The sequence below is a fragment of the Prinia subflava genome, chromosome 2, assembly GCF_021018805.1.
Source record: "Prinia subflava isolate CZ2003 ecotype Zambia chromosome 2, Cam_Psub_1.2, whole genome shotgun sequence".
Lineage (NCBI taxonomy): Eukaryota > Metazoa > Chordata > Aves > Passeriformes > Cisticolidae > Prinia > Prinia subflava.
The window spans coordinates 89,976,848-89,996,867 of record NC_086248.1 but is presented as its reverse complement, the minus strand read 5'-3'; the positions used below and the strand labels follow the sequence as shown (position 1 = coordinate 89,996,867).

General features: G+C 38.1%; 1 protein-coding gene across 5 annotated transcripts in view; it reads right to left on the bottom strand.

Moving 5' to 3' along the window:
* Positions 1–339: 339 nt before the first annotated feature.
* The window catches only part of CNST (consortin, connexin sorting protein), a 48,867-nt gene continuing 29,186 nt past the window's right edge, over positions 340–20,020 (bottom strand). For all 5 annotated transcript variants that reach the window (XM_063390969.1, XM_063390967.1, XM_063390971.1 and 2 more), the window contains 5 exons: positions 19,760–19,781; positions 19,490–19,586; positions 13,628–14,499; positions 6,225–6,360; positions 340–4,655 (listed from right to left, as the gene is read on the bottom strand). In XM_063390969.1, the coding sequence (XP_063247039.1) occupies positions 4,450–4,655; positions 6,225–6,360; positions 13,628–14,499; positions 19,490–19,586; positions 19,760–19,781 (1,333 nt within the window). In that variant the 3' untranslated portion in view covers positions 340–4,449. The remainder of the gene's footprint in view (positions 4,656–6,224; positions 6,361–13,627; positions 14,500–19,489; positions 19,587–19,759; positions 19,782–20,020) is intronic.

The following is a 20,020-nucleotide window of genomic DNA, read 5'->3' as shown; positions in this document are numbered from 1 at the left end:
ATTACCAGGAATTCTGAAACTCACCATCTGCCAATTTGCTTTCACAATGATGCAGTAAGGCAACATTTTGGTACTTGAAACCCACCTGTCTGGTGGCACCAAGCTCTGTGGGGAAGCTGGGGTTTTGTTTAACTATTGAAACAAGGACAAATCACCCAGAGAAAAAAAATCACTACACCAAAAACCACACCAAACTTTTCACATTTTATCTTCACTTTCCATTCTGGTTTGGGTTTGATCATGAAATTCTTATTGGAGGAATTTACTTGTTAATTTACTTGAATGTCACAGAAAATCTCAGTCTTTTAAAACATTTAGAAATCACAGTATCCAAAAAGGTTCATGTATTTTCTTTGGGACAGTTTTTATTTTTTTTTTTTTTGCTACAGTAGGTAAATTACAAGCTTGGGTGACTTTCAAAGACAGTTATTTACTCCTTTTGCTAAAGGAAGCTTAAGATAAATTTGTTACAAATAACTTTGATTCCTTTCAGATGTTCTTGGCTCTACATTAGAGCACAAAGTAGGCAAACACGTTCCTTAGGAGGGTAACATCCCTTTAGGTTACTAAGTGGAACAGTACCCAGTCACACAAAAATCTGGACTTCCAATGTACTCTGTTGACTTGACAGTTCAAACTTGCCCTTTACTACCAAGAACCCTAAATGAGAGTTTCCCTTTTTGTTACTGTACTTCCTATTGCTTGTCATCAGCGCTACTATGCATTTTCCAGGTATGAAAGCAAAGATAATGGGAAAAAAAAATTAGAACACAGCCTGTGATTAGATCACAAGCCTCTGCTGGCATGTCTGGGCTGTGGAATGTCTGCTTCCTTAAGCTGTCTTGAGAAGAAGCCTGTGGTATAGTGTGGCTACACTACAGCACAGTGCCTTCCTTGGTCTAGTCTAGGCTGTTTGGGGTGAGGGTGTTAATTACGTGGTCAGATTTTGTGTCAGCATAATGCTGAATCTATGTAAAAAGCCTTGTTGGTGTTTTCCTTATCACAAGAACCTCTTTGAAATAATTGTGCTCAAAGAATAAACAGTTTTTAATAATAAACAGTGGGGGTTTCCAGCAGAATGCTGCAGGTGATTAGGTGGCACAACTTCTCTGAAGGTACACTAGCACCCTGAAATCCAGTCATATTTTATGAGAAGTTTTTTAAACTACTGTCAAGTATGGAACCATTTCCTGAATTTTTCTATCAATTACAAATGTTTTCAACTCAGCACAGTATGGTCCCTCTATTGCCAAGCAGAACAGCCACAAAGACAGTGGCAGGGAAGGAAACAGAATAAACAAAATTATACACAAAAGGCTTTAAAATGCCTCAAGCGTGTGTGTGAAGGGGAAGGCTTTTTCCACTGTTTCCTTCCTCCTGAAACAATCTTAGCTATTGTGTGGTATTATTTTACTTCAAACACTCAGAAAGTAGTAACTGTTCAAACCCACTAATTCTTTTTGCTTTGATTTACCTCTCTGTAGATCCTAACCCCTCAGGTCACCCAGCTGGAAGCAGTGTCACCAGTATTTCAAAGAGGGCAGAACACTCAGGAAGGCCAACATCAAGCCTACCTGCACACCCTCTGGAGTTCCAACACAACGCAAATTTTGTACTACACACCATGCAAACCATTTGCACTGACAGAACTGTCACACGAAGCAAGAATTTGCACCCTCAGCTTTTCATAAAGGAATGCCAACAGAAATTGGATCCAGGTTTGAACCCTGGGTTGCAACTGAGGAGTGAGCAGCTCAGATCAGGAGTGCACATGTGCCCGTTCTGCTCCCTCAGATCCTGAGAGACTTTGCAGAGGTGGTACCTTGGCATAGCTTGGGAAGGCTGAGGAGATGCTTCACGTCACAAGTGTGGGGTCTCTGTGTCACACAGGGTGTCTGTCTGGCTGCTCCCTTTTCAGTGGCTACACAAACAGGGTACACAGAAAGGGCTGCCCAACCTCCTCATGGTCTCGTAGGCAGTTCTGCTGGTACTCGTGAGTCTTTGCACCAGGAATGTGGCACAAAGAGAACATACCAGCATTTGGACTACTGATCTGAAACTGAAGTACTTCTTAAAAATTGCTTTGACTTTAAATAGCTTTAGAGTTTTAAATAAAATAATTGTTTTAAAATAGTTTTAATTAAATGAACCTAGAAGTTGTGGATCTTTGATATCCATGTATGATATACTTCTGAATAAATAGATCTATAAATACCTCTTGATCTTTTTGGTGATGAAGTGCACAAAAAGTTAAAAATATTTTTTTTTAAGGTGAAATGAACAGTTGTCTCTTCAGGAATAAACTTAATATCCGGAAACACTCAATGCAAAGTTACAGAAACCCAAAATATACAAAATATATTCTAACTACACAGTCACTATAAATACATACTTTAACTGAAAGCATGCTTTTTAATTACCCTGTAAGTAAATTGCCAAAAAGGAAAATTAAGCTTCTCTTTAAAAGAAAAACTAAATAAATTAACAAACCCAGAATTCAAATAATAAACTGAACCAGCCAGTAACACTTTAAAATACAAAAGTGTCTTTCCCTTTCTCCTTTAGAGTAGCCCGGCATTATGATACTCTTGAAGACAACAAACAACTTCCAAACTACCATTCTCAAGTTTCATTCTAAGAGCAAAAATTTTCATTAATTTGGGTATTTGAAATTTGCTAGTTTAGTATAAAGCTGCACATGAGGCTCCCTAAGGTATAAATAAACTAAGCCTCCACAGTGAAAACCAAAAGAGAAATCATACATGCAGTTTATTCTAGAAAAAACATGATTTTAACTTTCACTTTAAAAACCTGTTAAGTGTAACAGTGCATTAGGAACAATCAAGCTCACTAGAGGGACAATTTGCTTGCAAATGTCAGAAAGCATGATCTTTAATGTTATAATTTTGAGCAGTATCTCGAAGATTTCACTTCATAGCATTTTTACAAAATAATGTCCTAAACCTGAACACACTGCATCATACAAGGTTAGTAAGCAGGAAATCACAGAGTGGAGTGAAGTGGACCCCTCAAAAATGCTGTTTCCTGAGGTGTAAAGGAATTGTTTCACACTCACACCGTCAGCAGGGCTGGAGCATCGTGCTCTGTGCAAGAACAGCTGCCACATCTTGACCAGAGCGTGGCCCAAGGGCCATCTAAAAGTATCTCATTCTCACCTTCACTGTCCTGTCAGTGTTTCTCTCACCACTACACAGGGAGGGCTGAGCACCAAGGGATAGAAATACCCATTTAAAAGGACTCTCTCTACTAATCTAAATTTGTTTGTAAAGCTGATAGAGAAAGAACAGATTTTACAATACAGGTCCCAGAACTGCAGGGCAGAGAAATGCAAATGTGCTTTATCAGCTGGAACAAGTGCCCTGGAATACTAACAGGCTGTGGATCTGCAGTGAACCTCTGAACCTCTTACATAACTTTGACTCATTGACAGAGGCTGCAGCCACACAGTTCTGTGATCCTGGGCACTCATTTGGGATGAATCAGACATGAGCCCTAATTCCAATAAATATTCACAGACAAAGGCAAGGATCATTATTCTCCATTTATGGAGGAGAAACTGAGGCACAAAGTGATTACTCCAAGTCAGTGACATAGCTGGAGGAAAACCCAGTTAGCCCCACACCTGCTACCAGGCGCTTTAAAATGGGCCAAAGCCACTTGATTATTTAATATGAATAATTTACTAAACATCTTTTGTTTCTGCGTTTAGTGAGACCAGTGATTTCTTTTTTAACCTTCCGTTTTTAAAACAACCCACATGACACTGAGAGTAAAGGTCCAAGAAATTTAGTGAAATCTGCCAGCAGATTTATCCCATTCATGATATTCACTGCAAGCTATAAGATACAGGGTCAGCCTGGTAATCACCAAATGAGGGCTCAGTGAATGCCACTGCTCTCTTCTCACTCCACCCAAATAATTACATTGCTCACCAGGAGAAATAAAATGGTTATAAACATTAAGACTTAGAAAAAAAAATAATGTTTCCATAAAACAGAGACTTATTGCATGATAGCTGGAGGCAACACCTTTGCACAAACAGCTGTAAATTAAAGCTGTCCTTTTACTAAGCTTTCAGAGATTGCTTACACAATGTGTGGCAATGGGAGAAAATATAGAAGACAGTTGATTTTCTTCCTTCTTCACTTTCTCAAGTGGATGAAAGCTACTTGCCTACTCTCAAAAGATGAAGATAATAACTTTTTATGCTCCCATACCACGCTGCTACAGTTGTGAACACATGTGAACATTTTGCCACCTGATCGCTAAACTAAAATTTTCTTGATTTCTAAGGAAATGTGAAATTATGTCATCAAATGCACATCACCTGCAGGTGGCAAGCGTTAGAGAACTTGAAATCACAATTTTGTTCTGCTCTCTCCAGTAACCACTGGTGAGCTCTCAACGTGCTGTGTCCACTCCTTTCAGCTATGAGAGGGCTACCCAGTGTTTCAGCTCTTCCACACGCTGCAGTATCTGTGTATAATAGAAATCCATGTTGGCTGCAAAATCAGTACACACGGGGGATTCCATGTCACCAAAGGTGCAGTACAGTGCAGTTCCTCCAATGCTAAGGAAAACAGTTGCTATGCACAGCAAGATCAGCAAAATACAGGAGCCACCAGACACTTCATCTGTAAATAAGAGCAAGAAAAGGTGAAAAAAGATGCTGTACAAAGCAATACAAATGCATGTGAGAAAACCTGGGATAGGACACACTTAATAATGCTCACCATGTCAAAGTGACCATAATACATACCAGGAATTTTATGTTTCCCAGTCTTTCAGAAACTGAAATAATGATACTGCTTCATTTCTGCAATCTATGTACCTGTCCTTGCTGAGATCACTTGTGGAGTCTCTTACCTGTGAGAATGCCCCACAGCCACAGCTGTCCTTCATGAAAAGTTGAAATGAAACAAAGGCTTTGAAACAAAACTAAATGGAAACATTCGTGCTTCATTTGTAATGACACTGACTGCACTACAATGAACTGCTTGTGATTACTCTCACATTTTGACTATAGACACAAAACCTTCAGTATAGGCTAATGTGAGGGCTTGTTTTACATCTCGGTTATTCTCTGCTAATTCTTTGCGTGTTTGTTTATTCCAGAGTAGGAGCAATGCAGAAGTTGCAGAGGTGCTGCTACATCCTCACAACTTCACTTGTCCTTGCTCATCTGTATGCACGAACATTTGCATCTTCTGTAGATTGACATGGCTCTAACAAAATTACTGTACTCCCTTCACTCTACACCAGGGAGAAGAAATGGGATAAAAAGAAACATTCAAGTGATTTTTTTGTGTGTGTGTTTGAAATCAAATTTAAAGTCCTAATAACAATATAAAACAACTTTCCTTTTGAATCACTAAATCCTTGGAGAAAAATCATAGAAAACACTGTAACTGGAATTTTAAATAAAACATAAACACTTTAAAAATAATTTCAAGAAAAATATCTCCAGGGTCTCTTTTTAGGCTATGACAGTTTGAGACATGCTACCACACTCTTAAAAACTAATTTATACCCTTTAGTGGGTGGCATACATAGTACCTAGCACTTTATATATCATTAGCAAATAGAAGTATTTTTCTTAATATCTCTTCAGTTTGAATAATGCAGGCCCTAAGCTAAAAAAATAAGCATAACAGAATAACATGCTGTGCTTCTCATGAGGCTATATAGCCCATCAAAAAGACAGTAAGGTGTAAAGCCAGATTTAATGACAGCCAGCAAATATGTCTGGATGTTAAATTATAAAGCAAGGTTAAAATCTGACCTTCCAATCCCATGGTCTGCTAGAAGGGGTTGGAAATGTACCCATGGACAAAGCACAACAGACTTGTTCCTTTTGCATCCCTCTATCTACAGAGCAAATGGATTTAGGGAGAAAGCCTACCCCTCCCACCTCTGAGCAATGAATATTAATGAAAGGACTTCAATTATCTGTCACCTGTAAATCATTCAGTCAGAGCAAAAACCAGTGCTTTAAAACAGAAATGTGCTCATTGTATCCTTCTGTAGCCTTGTTACCCAAACCTGGTATGGATTAGCAATCTTTGATCAATCACCTTTACTTACTAAGTTTTAAAAAACCAAGAGAGTATGTTCAATAAATGCCTGCTTTGTGTTGTGAACCAAGAGATTGACAGTATTTGCACCCCAAGAGCGCAACCCATGAATTAAAAGTTTTAAACTACCTTGATCCAATGTGTCTTCCATTTCTTGGAATCTCACTCTTCTCTTTGTTTGCCTTTGCTGAACTTGAGCAATTGTTTTTCCATCCCTGTCATCTCTCTTCTTTAGTATGGACACCAATCCTTCCACTGGGGTGATCTATCAGGAAAGTCAGTGAGTGGTACAAGAGATGTTACATAGAGCTCATGCTTTGATTTCTCACAAGGACTCAGGGAAGAAACAAGCTAAACAGTTAATAAATAGTTTCTAGTCTGCTTTTCTTAAACATTGCAGCACTTGTGAAACCTCCTTCTTGAAGACATCAAGTCCTGAACAGACAGGACAGCTGCAGTCCTGCTGCTTACTGACACTGCTTGCCCTGAATTGTTATAAAAGTTAAATACACACACATTTTCTGCTTGGATTGTACTTTGTGTTCCTTTGTAAGCTCACATGGGCAGGGACAGTGGCAAGGCGGATTTGTGTCAAAATCACTATCATCAGAGGGCAATAAGAAGTCAATGACACACTGCTGCTGCCTCGCCAAAGATATAATCCTGCAGAGACCATCAAATACTTATTGTGAGATTAATTTTCCAGCACTGCAATTGGTTCCCCAGGGGGGACAAGCAGCTACAGCAGGGCTACAAAACCAAAGAGAGGGAACACCAGGGAAAAAGAAAGCTTCAGTGCTCTGGATAGATTCCAGCTCCACATTGTAATAAGCTCTCTGGATACAGCAGCAGCTCAAAAATCCTTCCCTACAGGCTGGCCACCCAAACAGCTAGCATAAACAGCAATACGATCAGCAAGTCAATAAACCACACTTCTCTTTTCTTTGCTATAGCATGTGGATTAGTTGCAGGAATATATGCTAAGCCATACTGGGAAGGATGAGCAGTCTGTAACTTCCTAGTTATTAATGAAATGAAAATAGGTGAAGTATCAGGACAAAAATGCTTTCCTAAGCAAGAAGTTCTCGGTGTGCTAGAAATAAACAGAACTTAAAGCAGAAAGCTTGTTTAGAATTGCCCTTATTTTTGCCTTGTGAACATCCTTGCCTCAAAAGGAGTTGTAATTATTTCTTCCTAGATCTTAGTAGACTTTAAAAAACTTAGTTCTGTAGATCAGCAGTAACATTTGTTAAACTGAAAAGTAACTCGTCTACATTTGTGCTACAGATAAAATGTGTCTTTCCAATTAACACTGTAATTGCAGACAACTGACTGCTGAAGCCTATCTGTAACCTAAGTTAGACCACCCATAAAAACTTGTTTGCATTGTACTTCCAAGAGCTGTAGAGAAACAGAAAACAAACAACTTCATAATTTATGTCCTTAAGCTTGCCTCATGCTATGGCCTTACATAATGCATCGATGCAGGCTGCAGTCAGAGATGGTGCACTGCACACAGCAGGACACAGGCCCAGTCCAACAGGCACTGGAGCAGCTTTAGCCCTTGCAACATTTAATTGATAAATGTGGCAATTACACTTGCAGGTCTCTGGTCTGGCAGTATTTTACAGCCCTCAAATGGACAAATAAGATTAGCCAGAACAACTCAAGAGCTGGGCACTGTGGGTGCATGCCTACAGTTATTAAACTTCTCCAAAATCACAATTGAGAGGATAAAACTGATCTCTGCCACACTTCCGATACTCACTTTCCCTTCTGCTTATCTACTCCAGAGCTTGAATGGATTATTTAAGGAAACAATGCAAGGAAGTACTTGGAAAGCAGTGAAAGTGTGGAGGCAGAGGAAAGAAATGGTTTAAGTCAATATGCAGAGGACCAGTAGTCTGCAAGTGCCTCATCACAGATGAGTGCATTGAGATGCAGCTTCTACTGGTAATGTTAAATTAGCCTTGCAAAACTGCCACAAAAATTAACAGGCCAGCAGAAAAATCAACACTTATGTTTCCTGTTGTGACAAGGAAGGGGATTATGTAGGAGTGCTTTAATTTGACTTATTTATTTGGAAAGGTGGAGATGAAATGATATCCTTTAGTAGAGTAGATTATTTTAAGCTTCTGCTTACAGCATTGCTTTCATAAAGAGGATCAATGGCTCCTCCCACACCACCCACACAGCAGGCTGGCTGTTGCCTGGTGTGATTATTCCCAAGTGGACTGCACAAGGTGGGAATGTCACCCAGAGACAGCAGGGCATTCCTACCAGTCTGCCCTAAGATTAGAAGTGGTGGTCTACTCTGCAAGTCATCATTGCAGCCTGAGGCATTTCCTTTTGTCTGTTGGCTCTTGGTCATTTCTGAATGACTGTGTCACAAACTCGTATCTTCTCCAAGCTTAAAACCAGAGGGCTATCCTTGACAGGATTATGTGGAAATGTGTTTCAGTAATTACAGTTACATAAAAGGCTTTCTGGAGGAAAGTCTTGCCACAATGAGGTTTATTCACTTTCCCTGTCAGCCTACATGGCTACATTTCAGGATTTACTTTAAATGTATAAAGAACTAATTTGACACAGCACAGGTTTCTCTATTCTGAACATCTCCTTTTGCTTAAAAAGGGGGAACAAGTGCTTTTGATTTTGCAATAAAAATCAGTGTGGTTAGGGTTACTTCCCTATCCCAACAAAAGCCATAAACTGTATTTTGAAAAATGGCCCCTTTACACGACACATAATTCATACCTAGGACAGAATCATAGAATATGTTTAGTTGGAAGGGACCCACAAGGATCATTGAAGTCCAACTCCTGGCGCTGCACAGGACACCCCAAGAGTGACACCATGCCCCTCAGAGCCTTGTCCAAGCACTTCTTGATCTCTGTCAGGCTGGTGCTGTGACCCTTCCCTGGGGAGCCTGTTCAGTGCCCAGCCACCCTCTGGGTTAAGAACCTTTTCCTAATATCCAACCTAAACTTGTCCTGACTCAGCTCCATGGCATGACTATACTTCATCTACCTTTGAATTTCACAAGTTATGCACTTAAGGTTTTTGTCTTTGTCTGCAATACAGAAAGTGATTATATTAGATCCACCTCCCACTAATTAAACATCCAAGGAGAAGGACTTAGCTGCCACACAAGACGAACTTTTACATCCCACTCTTGAGGAGGCTGGAGGAATTAAAAAAAGGCAGAATATATTATTTAAATTGGAAGTTAACAAGGGAACTGTGGTTAATACAGTTGACCACAAGTCAAGCAGAGGCTTGACTTGAACCACAGGCAGAAAAATACAGGCTTGCACCAGACTGCCCTGCAAACAGGTATTACATGAAAGAGCTGCCCAAAGGACCCTATTGTAACATCAGATATTTTCTTAATTCTAAGCTGGATAATTAACAAAAGATGTATTTGGAGCATCTGTGTAACTGAGCTTAGCTCTGATGGCCTTCACAAAATCTTTTGACTGGAGCTGTTAGAGTCACTGTACAGGAACTGAAAGTGGCATGCAGGAGTGTGGTGGCATTTTACCAACAGTCAAAAAGGAAAGCAACAAGGACTGTTGGTTAACTGAAACTCTGTTAAATAAAGCTTTTGACTTTTCCCCACCATTAATAGAAAGTGGATCTTGCTTCAATCAAAAGTTTCACACTTTTCAGATGAATTTTAATAACCAGGTTGCAAAATTAGAAGAAATAAACTCTAATTAAACTACCTGTCTCTTCTCGGTTTAAAACAGCATTTGGTAATAAAATATCAAAAAGCTTCTTACATTGTGCTTATTTTCAACAAATATGATGTGTGTATGTTATATTTATAAACATACCAGACAAAACTATGAAAATAAGGCCTTGTAACTCAAGTTCTTAGAGATAACATATTGAACTTGAACACTAGAATTAGTTGTAGCATACAGACATAAATAAAAACCCCAGAATGGAGGTACTACAAACTAGGAAGAAAAGCTCACTGTATGATGTGGTTTGGTCTGAATGCAGAAAACTACTCAAAAGAAGGTTTGTGTATTCTTCTGTGGGCTGTATTCCTTATTCAGTTACTTGGCAAAAACTGTAGTTTTATTACAAGCAGTACCAAATTTTTTAAAAGCAGTAATCCACAAAATGACAAAGACTGCCCTGTGTTACAATAAAAGCAGCAGACAAACCCCTTTGCTAATAAAGTACATTAGATAAGTGAGTAATTTGAATTTGAAAAAGAGCTAACTTAGCAGATTTATTATTCATACCCCAGCTACAGATGGTAACTATTTTTCCTGCTGATACACTTGCCATGGAAGTACCTGAGCTCCTTTATACAGGAACAAATACCTCAGAGATACTGCCTAAGCACTGCACATGGAAGCCTAGTTCTTACAAACTCAAAGCTATGGGACCCAAGCCATACAAGAGAACAGAGGATCCAAAACATTGCCTCCAAAACTAGTTGAGACTTCACTTCTTGGTAACTGCCATCCAAAAGCTTTATGTTTTGGTAGACAGTCTCACTATCTTTGATTTCTGCAAAGAATTTCCCAATTATGATTTTCTGATAAGGAAAAAATTTAAGATGTTACTCACTTTTTTAACTGTCTCTCATATAAAAAGTTGATGCCACAACCTTTTATTTTATATAGCAAAAAGCAACTTCATTGAGGTTACAATTTGTTTTGCCACTGGTGTGTTATTTCATTCTCATAGAAATGACAGCAAAGATATTTAAGAAGAGCTACATACTCCTAATATCTGTTGTTGCCAGCTTCTGACTGTGCTTCAAAGGTCTTTGTAAGCTGTACAAATCTTGTTTCTATAAAATGACTGTGGTGTTCCCATCATTTGCATGTTGTTGTAGATGGTTTGTACCAGTGAAGAAACACCCCGTTATAAGGGCCCCTACAATACAAAACTACTATTTCAGTTTTGCAACTATTTAAATCCAGAGTCACAATTTGGTGAATTTTTACTCTTGTGATTAGTTATTGTAAATGATAAACTAAAAGCAAGTGACAAAGTACCTAAATTAGAAAACTGCATGACATGATTCTTGGAGCCAAGCAAAACTTCCTAACTGTAAATACATACACGTATTTACCCTTCCCTGTTTTCAATAAATTATTATTATATGTCAATTGAAGAACATTAATGCAATTTTATCCTACCATTTGGGGTTTGTCCCCAGGTAATCCCAAAATTAGTTTGTGGCAGTTGCGTAAACACTTAATGATAAGTTTTATCACTTTCAAATTGATTATTTTTTTCTTTTTTACTGGGTACGTTTCATGTGATTCATTTCACACATGTGGCTACACAAATGCATTTTCTAGATACCTCATTAACAACCAGTGTATGAAAACACTCTTATCTTCTTAGGTTGCCATAGCCTGAACACTGCAACTTCAAAGAAAGGAAGAAGTGTTACAGCTGGGTACAAAGATCAGTCTGCTCATCAAAACTCCAGTGCAATCTTATTTTAGCACTAGAACAGAATCAATGAACACAAGTTAACAATGCTGCTTTCTCAGGAGTGCCAAACTCTTTCAAATGTGTCTTCCAAGAAAGCTGTGGGGGCTTACCACTTCTGAAAAACAACCCCTAGGCTCCTGATGGGTGGTAAGATTAAGTGGGAAAACATCCTGTAAGTGTATAATGAAACAATACAAGCTGGTGTGCTGTCCTTAACTCACCCTGTGGCACCCAGAAATCTCAAGTATTGCTTGAGATGCTGCACATTACCATTTTTAATTGCTACTGATGTTAATCCTTCTTCCCTTCTCCCATTTAAGCTGCCTGCCTCACACAAAACTCGGGCCTCTTGCTAAGAGTGATTCAAGTGGGCTCTCACCAATGCAGCCAACATGATGCCTTATATGGCCACAAAAAGTACTATGGAAAAACTCAAGGTACTTTTTCCTCTGCAGAGACTCAACTGTGCCATCAGAGAACTGGCAGTCCCAGCATCAGGAGAGCAAATTAGAATTGAAATTAGATACCCTGTAAAGCATCATCATCGGTCACAGGGACAATCAATACAAGCATAGTTTTTCTAACAGTATCAATATGCTGCTTCCTATCCAATCCTCTGAAACACAAATGGCACAAACATAGCTATTTAAAAATAGATGCTATTGGATTTATTTAGGCTTTATCTATGTGAAACAGAACAATACTCCTCTGCTAAAATGTGGAACTTTCAGTGGGCTCAGGAGAAACTTAATGCTGAGGGATGATACTTAAATTACTCTTCTGTTATACATGTATATGGGCTTAGCAGAGACTGTCAACAAAACACTCTTTTTCAAAACCACCCTGTAAGTGAACACAAGCCAAGGGACTTAGCTGAAAATTTGGGATACATTTATTAACACGTATGTGGCTTTCCACACATGCTTGTGTACAGCTTTGTGCACATGGCTGTCAGTCCTGGTATGTGGCATACTTCTTGAGAGCCCTCAAAAAGACAAGAGGCATGATCTTAGAAGGGGTGTAAGAAACTGTAAGAAAAAACAAAATACTCTCTTTTCAGCTCTGCAGACTTTACCAAACAGGTAATAACATCAGCACTGATCTCCAGTATTTAGTTCCCTGCTTGGCCACTGTCCTTGAGCAATTGTGGGGGTTCTTGGTCTCTGTGCATTAGCTTGATCTCTAGAGAAGTACTTTATTGCCAAGGGGATAGTCTATTGTTAAAGATCTTAAAAATAGAGATGAACTAATAAGATACCTTCATACAAGTCTTCCCCCTCCAGCATCTGAAATAACATCATTTCACAATACACTCATTTTTTAATTTAAAGAAAAAAAAGCTCTTAAGGTCCCATGGATGCAAATGCAGCAAAACCAGAAGACAAATAAAGCAAAGATGTCATCATTACATTCTCCAAAAAAGTCCCAGAGCAATAAATCTTCTCTATTTTCAGAAAAGCAATTTAGCTTATGAAGCACTCCACCTTGTTACAGGCTTATCAGCAGTGCTTAAGGAAGGTGGGTTCAGGATTAGAAGCTCTTTCTTAGCTTGGGTTGAACAAACAAATCTGCCTAAACTTGATAAAATCAGAAGCTCATTCATTCATATATAGAATTTATATATATGTAGTTCTCACCTCTATGGAATAAGCACAAAACCCAAAAAACTTTGTTCTATGCATAGAAATGAACGATGGTACATCATAGGCATTATGTAGATCTCTGACACAAAATTTGATTTAACAGGAATTGTGAGAACATTTCTTAACAGAGATGTCAGAACAAAAAAAAAAAAAACAACAAAACAACTCCCCCAGGTATCACATTCATATATAAGAACAATCTTATTTTTGAAACACAGTGCACTGCTGGTCAAGAAGAAGAAAGAGAGGCAAAATGGAACTTTTTTCTGAGTAAGTCAGAACAATTAAATGTGTATAGATTTCAGATTTGAAAAAGTGATACATAAAGGAATATTTAACACATTTTGAAGTTGGCAATATCTAAAATATTTTAACTGAGAAAAACATACAAGATTTTATAGGATTCACAACATTTACCTCAGTAATCTCTATCCTTCTTGTAAGTTCATCAAGAGAAGAAAAACTGTCGTCCAGTGATAAAGCTTCCAGGGAGTTATAAGATGCTCGGTCTGGTGAAATATCTGGAACAGTGTCAAAGTCCTCTTGGTTTTCTAAATTTGCAGATTCTTCAGTGTCTATTATGTTACCATTCAAAAATCTCAGAAATAAATCTTCTTGTTCATTACTGACCTTCTCCTCCTGTCCTGCTGCTCTCTGTATTTCCTTGCACATCCATGAATGGGCAGTACTCTCATGCTCAGACACTTTATTACACCCAGAGCATTCATCTGATGCAGTTCTGTCCCATGAAGGCTGCTCATCATCATCATCATCAGGCTGTATCTGTTGCTGCTTTAAATCACTGTTTCCAAGCTGGCCACTAGCAATTTCTGAAGACCCGGCAGCACGTGTTGATCTCAGCAGATTTCTCTCAGCTGGCACATCTTTATCAGAAGGAACCAAACCAGTAGGCATATAATCAGCATCTGTTAAAGCCAAAGCATCTACCATTGGCTCAAGAGGGAGTTTCACTCCAGGCTCCCCAGCCCCTTCTATTTTTGCTGCATCCTTGGAGAGCTGTCTTTCCCTCGGCGGCAGACTGTTATCTTTCCTGGCATCCCCAGATGATAAAAAGCCCGAGGAAGGCCTGCCCACTGTCCCTGTGGACTGGGTGTGTGGCTCCACTGTTGATTCAGCACTGCAGTGCTGCTCCTCCATGTGGTCCTTTCCTGCAGCTACCCGAAGACTTGCTGCCTCTGCCTGTCCCTCAGTTTTGTTTTCAGCCGGGCAAACAGTGCTCAGCTGTTTATCTTCTTTCTTTGGTCCAGCGCCAGGACAAGTTTCAGTACCTAAGTGCAATAGGAAAAACAGTTCCAGAGTTTTTAAATGATTCAAAGCATCAGCCCAGGGGGGAAAGAGTATACTGTGATTTGATAACATTGTAACCTAATGCTTCAAAATGCTCTCCCATAAAGGGCAGGTATTTTATGCTCCAGTCGGGATAACTTTTGTTAGTAGTCTGACTCCTGACTCAGGAAAATAAGTATTTGCACACATTCTTGCAGGTGAAACACATGATTTAGTGTCCTTCTGAAAAAAAGCTACTCCCAATATGCAAGCCAGTATCTTTCTGAACAGTCACTCTTCTAATGGATGTTTTACATGCGGCATCTCATGGAGGCCTGGAGATCAGGCAAATGCCCTTAATTACAGAAAACTGGATCTTGGTGCCAGTGTATCTATCACCTAGGGAGATATCTGCATTTCCTTTAAAGAAGCCGAAATCATACTAATTTAATAAAGTTTAAATTTGCAGATCACTAGCTCCTTTGGTTAACACTAAACTAAATAGAAATTACATCTCTCATAAGTGGACAGCAAAAAAAGGTGCTGCTTTTTGAATCAGTAAGTTAACATATTAAAAAGGCAATTTGATGCAACATTTCTGTATTCATATTTACAATATATATGAAAATTATTTTTTCTTATCTGAAATTTCAGAGACACAGAAGGAGTTCCAAATAGCTTGTGAATTCACCTACTGTTGGCATGATCTGCTGATGAAGGAGTAGATGGCTAGCCCAAGTTGTCTATGAAATTATCAGATATTAACCATTACAAGAAAGCAAAAACTCTGCTTTTAGGTTTAAAAAGAAAGGGGCTGTTAAGAATTAAAATATCAAAGTAAGCTTGCTATGACAGAAACTGCCTTTTATTCCATACTTTAATAAAAACTAAGTTAAGACTATGCTATAATAGGACTACTGTTGCAGTAATAGTAATAACCTTAGTCAACAAATTAATAATGTTAGAAAACACTTATTTGCATTTTTTGGTCACAGTGAAAAGCAGAAAGGTCTTAGGAACAGATTAATAAAGACAATTACAATAAACAATGCCCTTCTTAACTGAGTTCTCCATGCCAATTTTATTCTTCCTCACCTGTTAAAACCTCTCCTAAAATGTGAGCAGTTTCCTGAACTTGTTACACAAAATAGTCACATTCTTTAAAACAAACATTTGCATTAATTCGTTGTACTAAACAATTTTATTAAATTCCAAACTATCTCCCCTCTAATGAAAAATGATATGCAAGGTAGCACAGAAAAGACAGACTTGAAAATTGAAAAAGAGAATACCCAAGCAAATCAAAATGTGGAAAAAATATCAGAATGATATTAACAGAAAGAAAGAGTACAAGGGACCTAACTTCTATAAAACACTGAAAGAATGGGTGTGAGACAGGGACTTTTTAAAAATTAGACACAGATGAGTAGATAGCTGAAGGGATTTGTAATTGGATACTGAGCCCTTCACATACAGGTCATGAGTTCAAACACAGCCTGGATTATTGGTACAAGGTTTTGTTACCATCTGTCAATTTTTCCTAGTGGATACATCCATATTACAACAGACATCTTTGTTGGCAGCCCCAACTGCAACAAAGATTAAATGGAATCGGAAATTAAAGCAGATTCTTTACTGTAAAAGATGTCCCTTGAGCTCACTGTTCCTAAGAAAGTAATAAATGATCCTAGCACTTTCCCGAAGCACAGATGTACAAGAACTGGGATGCAGTGATCATTCATATCAGGTTTTCAGCAATGTTCAATATCTACAACTACTTCAGACAACCCTTGCCCACTACAGACTGAAGACAAGACAAATACTTGAAGACCTAATTAGAAAAGATGCCTTTGCCTACTTAAGTTAACTGAAGACATTCCCACCAGTAGTGGGTATAACCAGTAGGGCAGTAAATTTTACCTGATTGACAGATGTATAACAAAGCGTCTACTGAAAATTTTTTAGGAATAAAAGCACATATGGTAATTTAAAAAATGGTTTCTTTTCCCCCTATAGAATCGACACTTGTTTTGTTCATCACAGAAACCTGTAGGCACCACTTTGTCTCATAAATCCAAGACAGCCTAGCAGACAGAGTACTGATGTACAGTAATCTACCAATGGAGAATACACACTTCTCCATCTTTGTCCTTCTTTCCAATTAAAACAAAATCCCATAGGACCTAGAAGAAAACAGGGTATAAAGATTTCCTCCCCATCCTGGAAACAAGTCTAAACTATATGTACACACTGCAAACTTACACTAAATGTTTTGTTAAATTCAGTATTTCATTAGGAAGGTTTTCATGAAGCACATCATTTTATCTTTAGTTAACACTAAGGCTATTAAGTTTCTGCTTTCAGCCAGAAACTGAAGAAATTCATGGGTAAAAGATTTATCAAATCTCATCTTTTAATATACACACACAGTATTAAGGGCCAAAGTATTAATTCTCTCTGTTGGTAGATTCAGAGTGAAATCTGACAGAAAGTAAAATGTAATAGAACAGACCATTCACAACCCTTGCTCAGAAGGGCAGAAAACTAATTAGGTACTCTCTCAGGAATCTTGACTGGGTGACTTCTTATAAAGCTGTTTGTTTGTCTTATAAAGCTGCTGTAGCCCCAGGAGAGAGGAATTGTGAATTATTAGGATCAACTGCCTACAGAGGCTCAAACTATGTTCCTATATACCTCTGCAGATCAATGGAATAATTTTTGCTTCGGATTACCAGGAAGTTTGATTTTACTTCAAAGATGCTCCTATAGTGCAGTGCAACAATCTCTACAGTGTTATATAGATATTGCTACGATGCATTTTAGGTATTCTTATTATAATTGCTACATAAATTCTTATTAAATGTGAATCCATATGAAGGCCAGTTCTCAAAACACTTGAGAGTTTTCTTTTCCTGTCTTACTGTAAGTCAGACTTCTACTACAAGCAGCTAAATGAGTTAAGTAGTTCCTCCTGTGGTTTGGCAGACACATGCATACGAAAAGTAAAACTTTACATGTTTACCTCTCATTTTAAATTTCATTTTTCTTTTTTTTTTTAGAGGAAAAAACACCTAAAAAGCAGAAGTCAAGCATTCTAAGTTTTCAGTGAGAAGGCCTATGCATTTAGGCTACTGCTGAGAAGGTTAAATATTGGGAACTGTATGTTTATTGTAATATAGGATTCTGCTGGGGTTCAGGCAAAATCAAGAACCAGTCCCCAATGGTCATATTGCTTCTAGTCCTGAGCTGGACCACTCAGGCACAACTGGTTATCTGAATGTCATTTCAGATTAAGAATCACCTTTGTCAAATTTCTGGTTCATACTCATGCCTTCCTTGCCTAATCCTAACCACAACAAAACCCATCCATCCCCACGCCACTGGTGCACTGACACCGAAGGGCAGCAGCAGCTCATGCCCACATGCTGCCTGAACAGCTGCTCAACTCATCAGGAACAGCATTCATTGCTTCCTCAAGAACACACTAATCTTGTGAAAAGCATCCTTTGCAAATCTCAGCCACTTAAACTCGAGTTAGGCTGGAAATATTCCTATCTTTGTATTGAAAGTATCTAGCACGGCTGAAAAATTCTCAGCAGAACTGCTTTTTATTGAGTGACACAGCTTTATTAATTTACCAACATTTCACAGGAAGCCAAATATTTTGATGATACTTTGACAAGATTTACATTAAGAGAAAGGAATGAAAAGATCCATTTACACCATTAATTTCTTCCACATTAAGTCAAGATGTTGTACTGGAGTATTTCAACTTTGAAACAAAATGCTCCTGAATTCAGAACATTCAAATGTTCATAAATTCTGCTCTCCAGACAGCTTTTGTTCCCACTTGGAATAAAATCAGAGGAAAAATTGTAAAAGTCTATTTTTTTTCCATGGGAATTTGCAACCATACAAAAAGATAAAGCACGGTGTTCTTTTGATCTGCTTTTTGAGCTGTAGAACATGCTTGTTTCATGTTTCTAATGCTTTATGTTTAGTTAGGTTACAAAAATAAAAGTGGACAAAAGGCAGTATAGGGATCATGGTAAAAGAGCATGGCAATAAGGAGGATTCACACATGTAGAGAACTGTGACTCTCTTAATTTCTGATTCTCCTAAACATCCTGGCTAATACACACTTGTAGGATAGTTTAGGTTGAAAGGGATGGCCTAGGATCACTTAGGCCAGCTCCCATCTTCTCAGGAATTCTAGCAGTTTTTTAAGAAAGGTACTTAGCTTAAGCCAATTTTGGCAACTGGAATACGGCAAAATACCAGAAACTTTTGGCTCAGAGAGAGGAGGGGTAAAGCACAGCCTGGTTGTCTACCAATATTCTTTCCCACTCTGTCTCCATTTTAACAATTCATTGATTTGTAAATTTTTCATAAGAACCCAAAGATTCTAACAAATTACTCAAACAAAACGGCCACTGCCCCAAGGCAGAAAAAGGCAAATGAGGCTGACATAAAAGTATGCACTGAAAATAATTAACAGAATGCTTTTCTCTGCAAGGCCCCCCAAAGGCTTCATCATTTTCTGTGCGGCTTCAGAAAAATGCATCCCAAAGTCAGTACACTGCATGCAACTTAAAATAGTTGCTAATACTGGTAACTGTACTCCATTGCCACACCTCAGAATGTCTGTCATCAGGCTGATTACCTAGTCTTTGTATACATACAAATTATGCATCTTATCTCTACTTTTATACAATTTTGCAGCTTAAATAACTACTATAAATGCATGCACTTTTAAGACTTTTTTTGATGGAGGCTAGAATTACTTTACAATTATGAATATCAATGACTAATTAAAATTGCATTATTTATTCACTGTGCTGAGAAAAAAAAATTCATCCATTTGTGTGTCTGTAGAGATCCAACAAATGCTGAAGCTTCAAATGAAATAGCTTCACTGTATTTATAGGAATATGTCATTACAGTGTAATATTTAAAACAAATGTATGCACATGTACACACATACACCCATACCTGATTTAAAAGCAGTAGCTTCTCTTTCCTTTAAAGTTCTGGATTCCATTAACTGAGGCAAACAACTACTTTCCCACGTATCTTGTGCAGCTACTAGCTGTAAAATATGATAGTATTACCTGTAATATTTCGAATAAAACAGGAATGCTGTGACTTTTTGAGATATTCAAACGTCAAAAAGCTTCTAAACTTGAAAGATTTTATCTAATATTTAAAAGACACTTATTACCAATTTTTGACAAAGCAGAATTCAATTAAACAGCTGCTTACCTTATTTTTGGATGGCTGTGGCCTGCAGCAATAAAGGAAAAAAATAATAAATTAACCTAGTGGCAACATTTCTGATAATAAATGTAAGTAAAATCTTAGAAACCTTTGCTCTGCTCTCAAATTAGCACAGAACTTTTCTTCCATTGAAAGTGTCAGCCTGCTAACATCCTTTCAAGCACAGATCTGTACGTGCATGAGTATCATCACAAGACCAATTACCCCTAACATTGTTCCACCTAAATGAGAAAGCAGTCAGAAGAA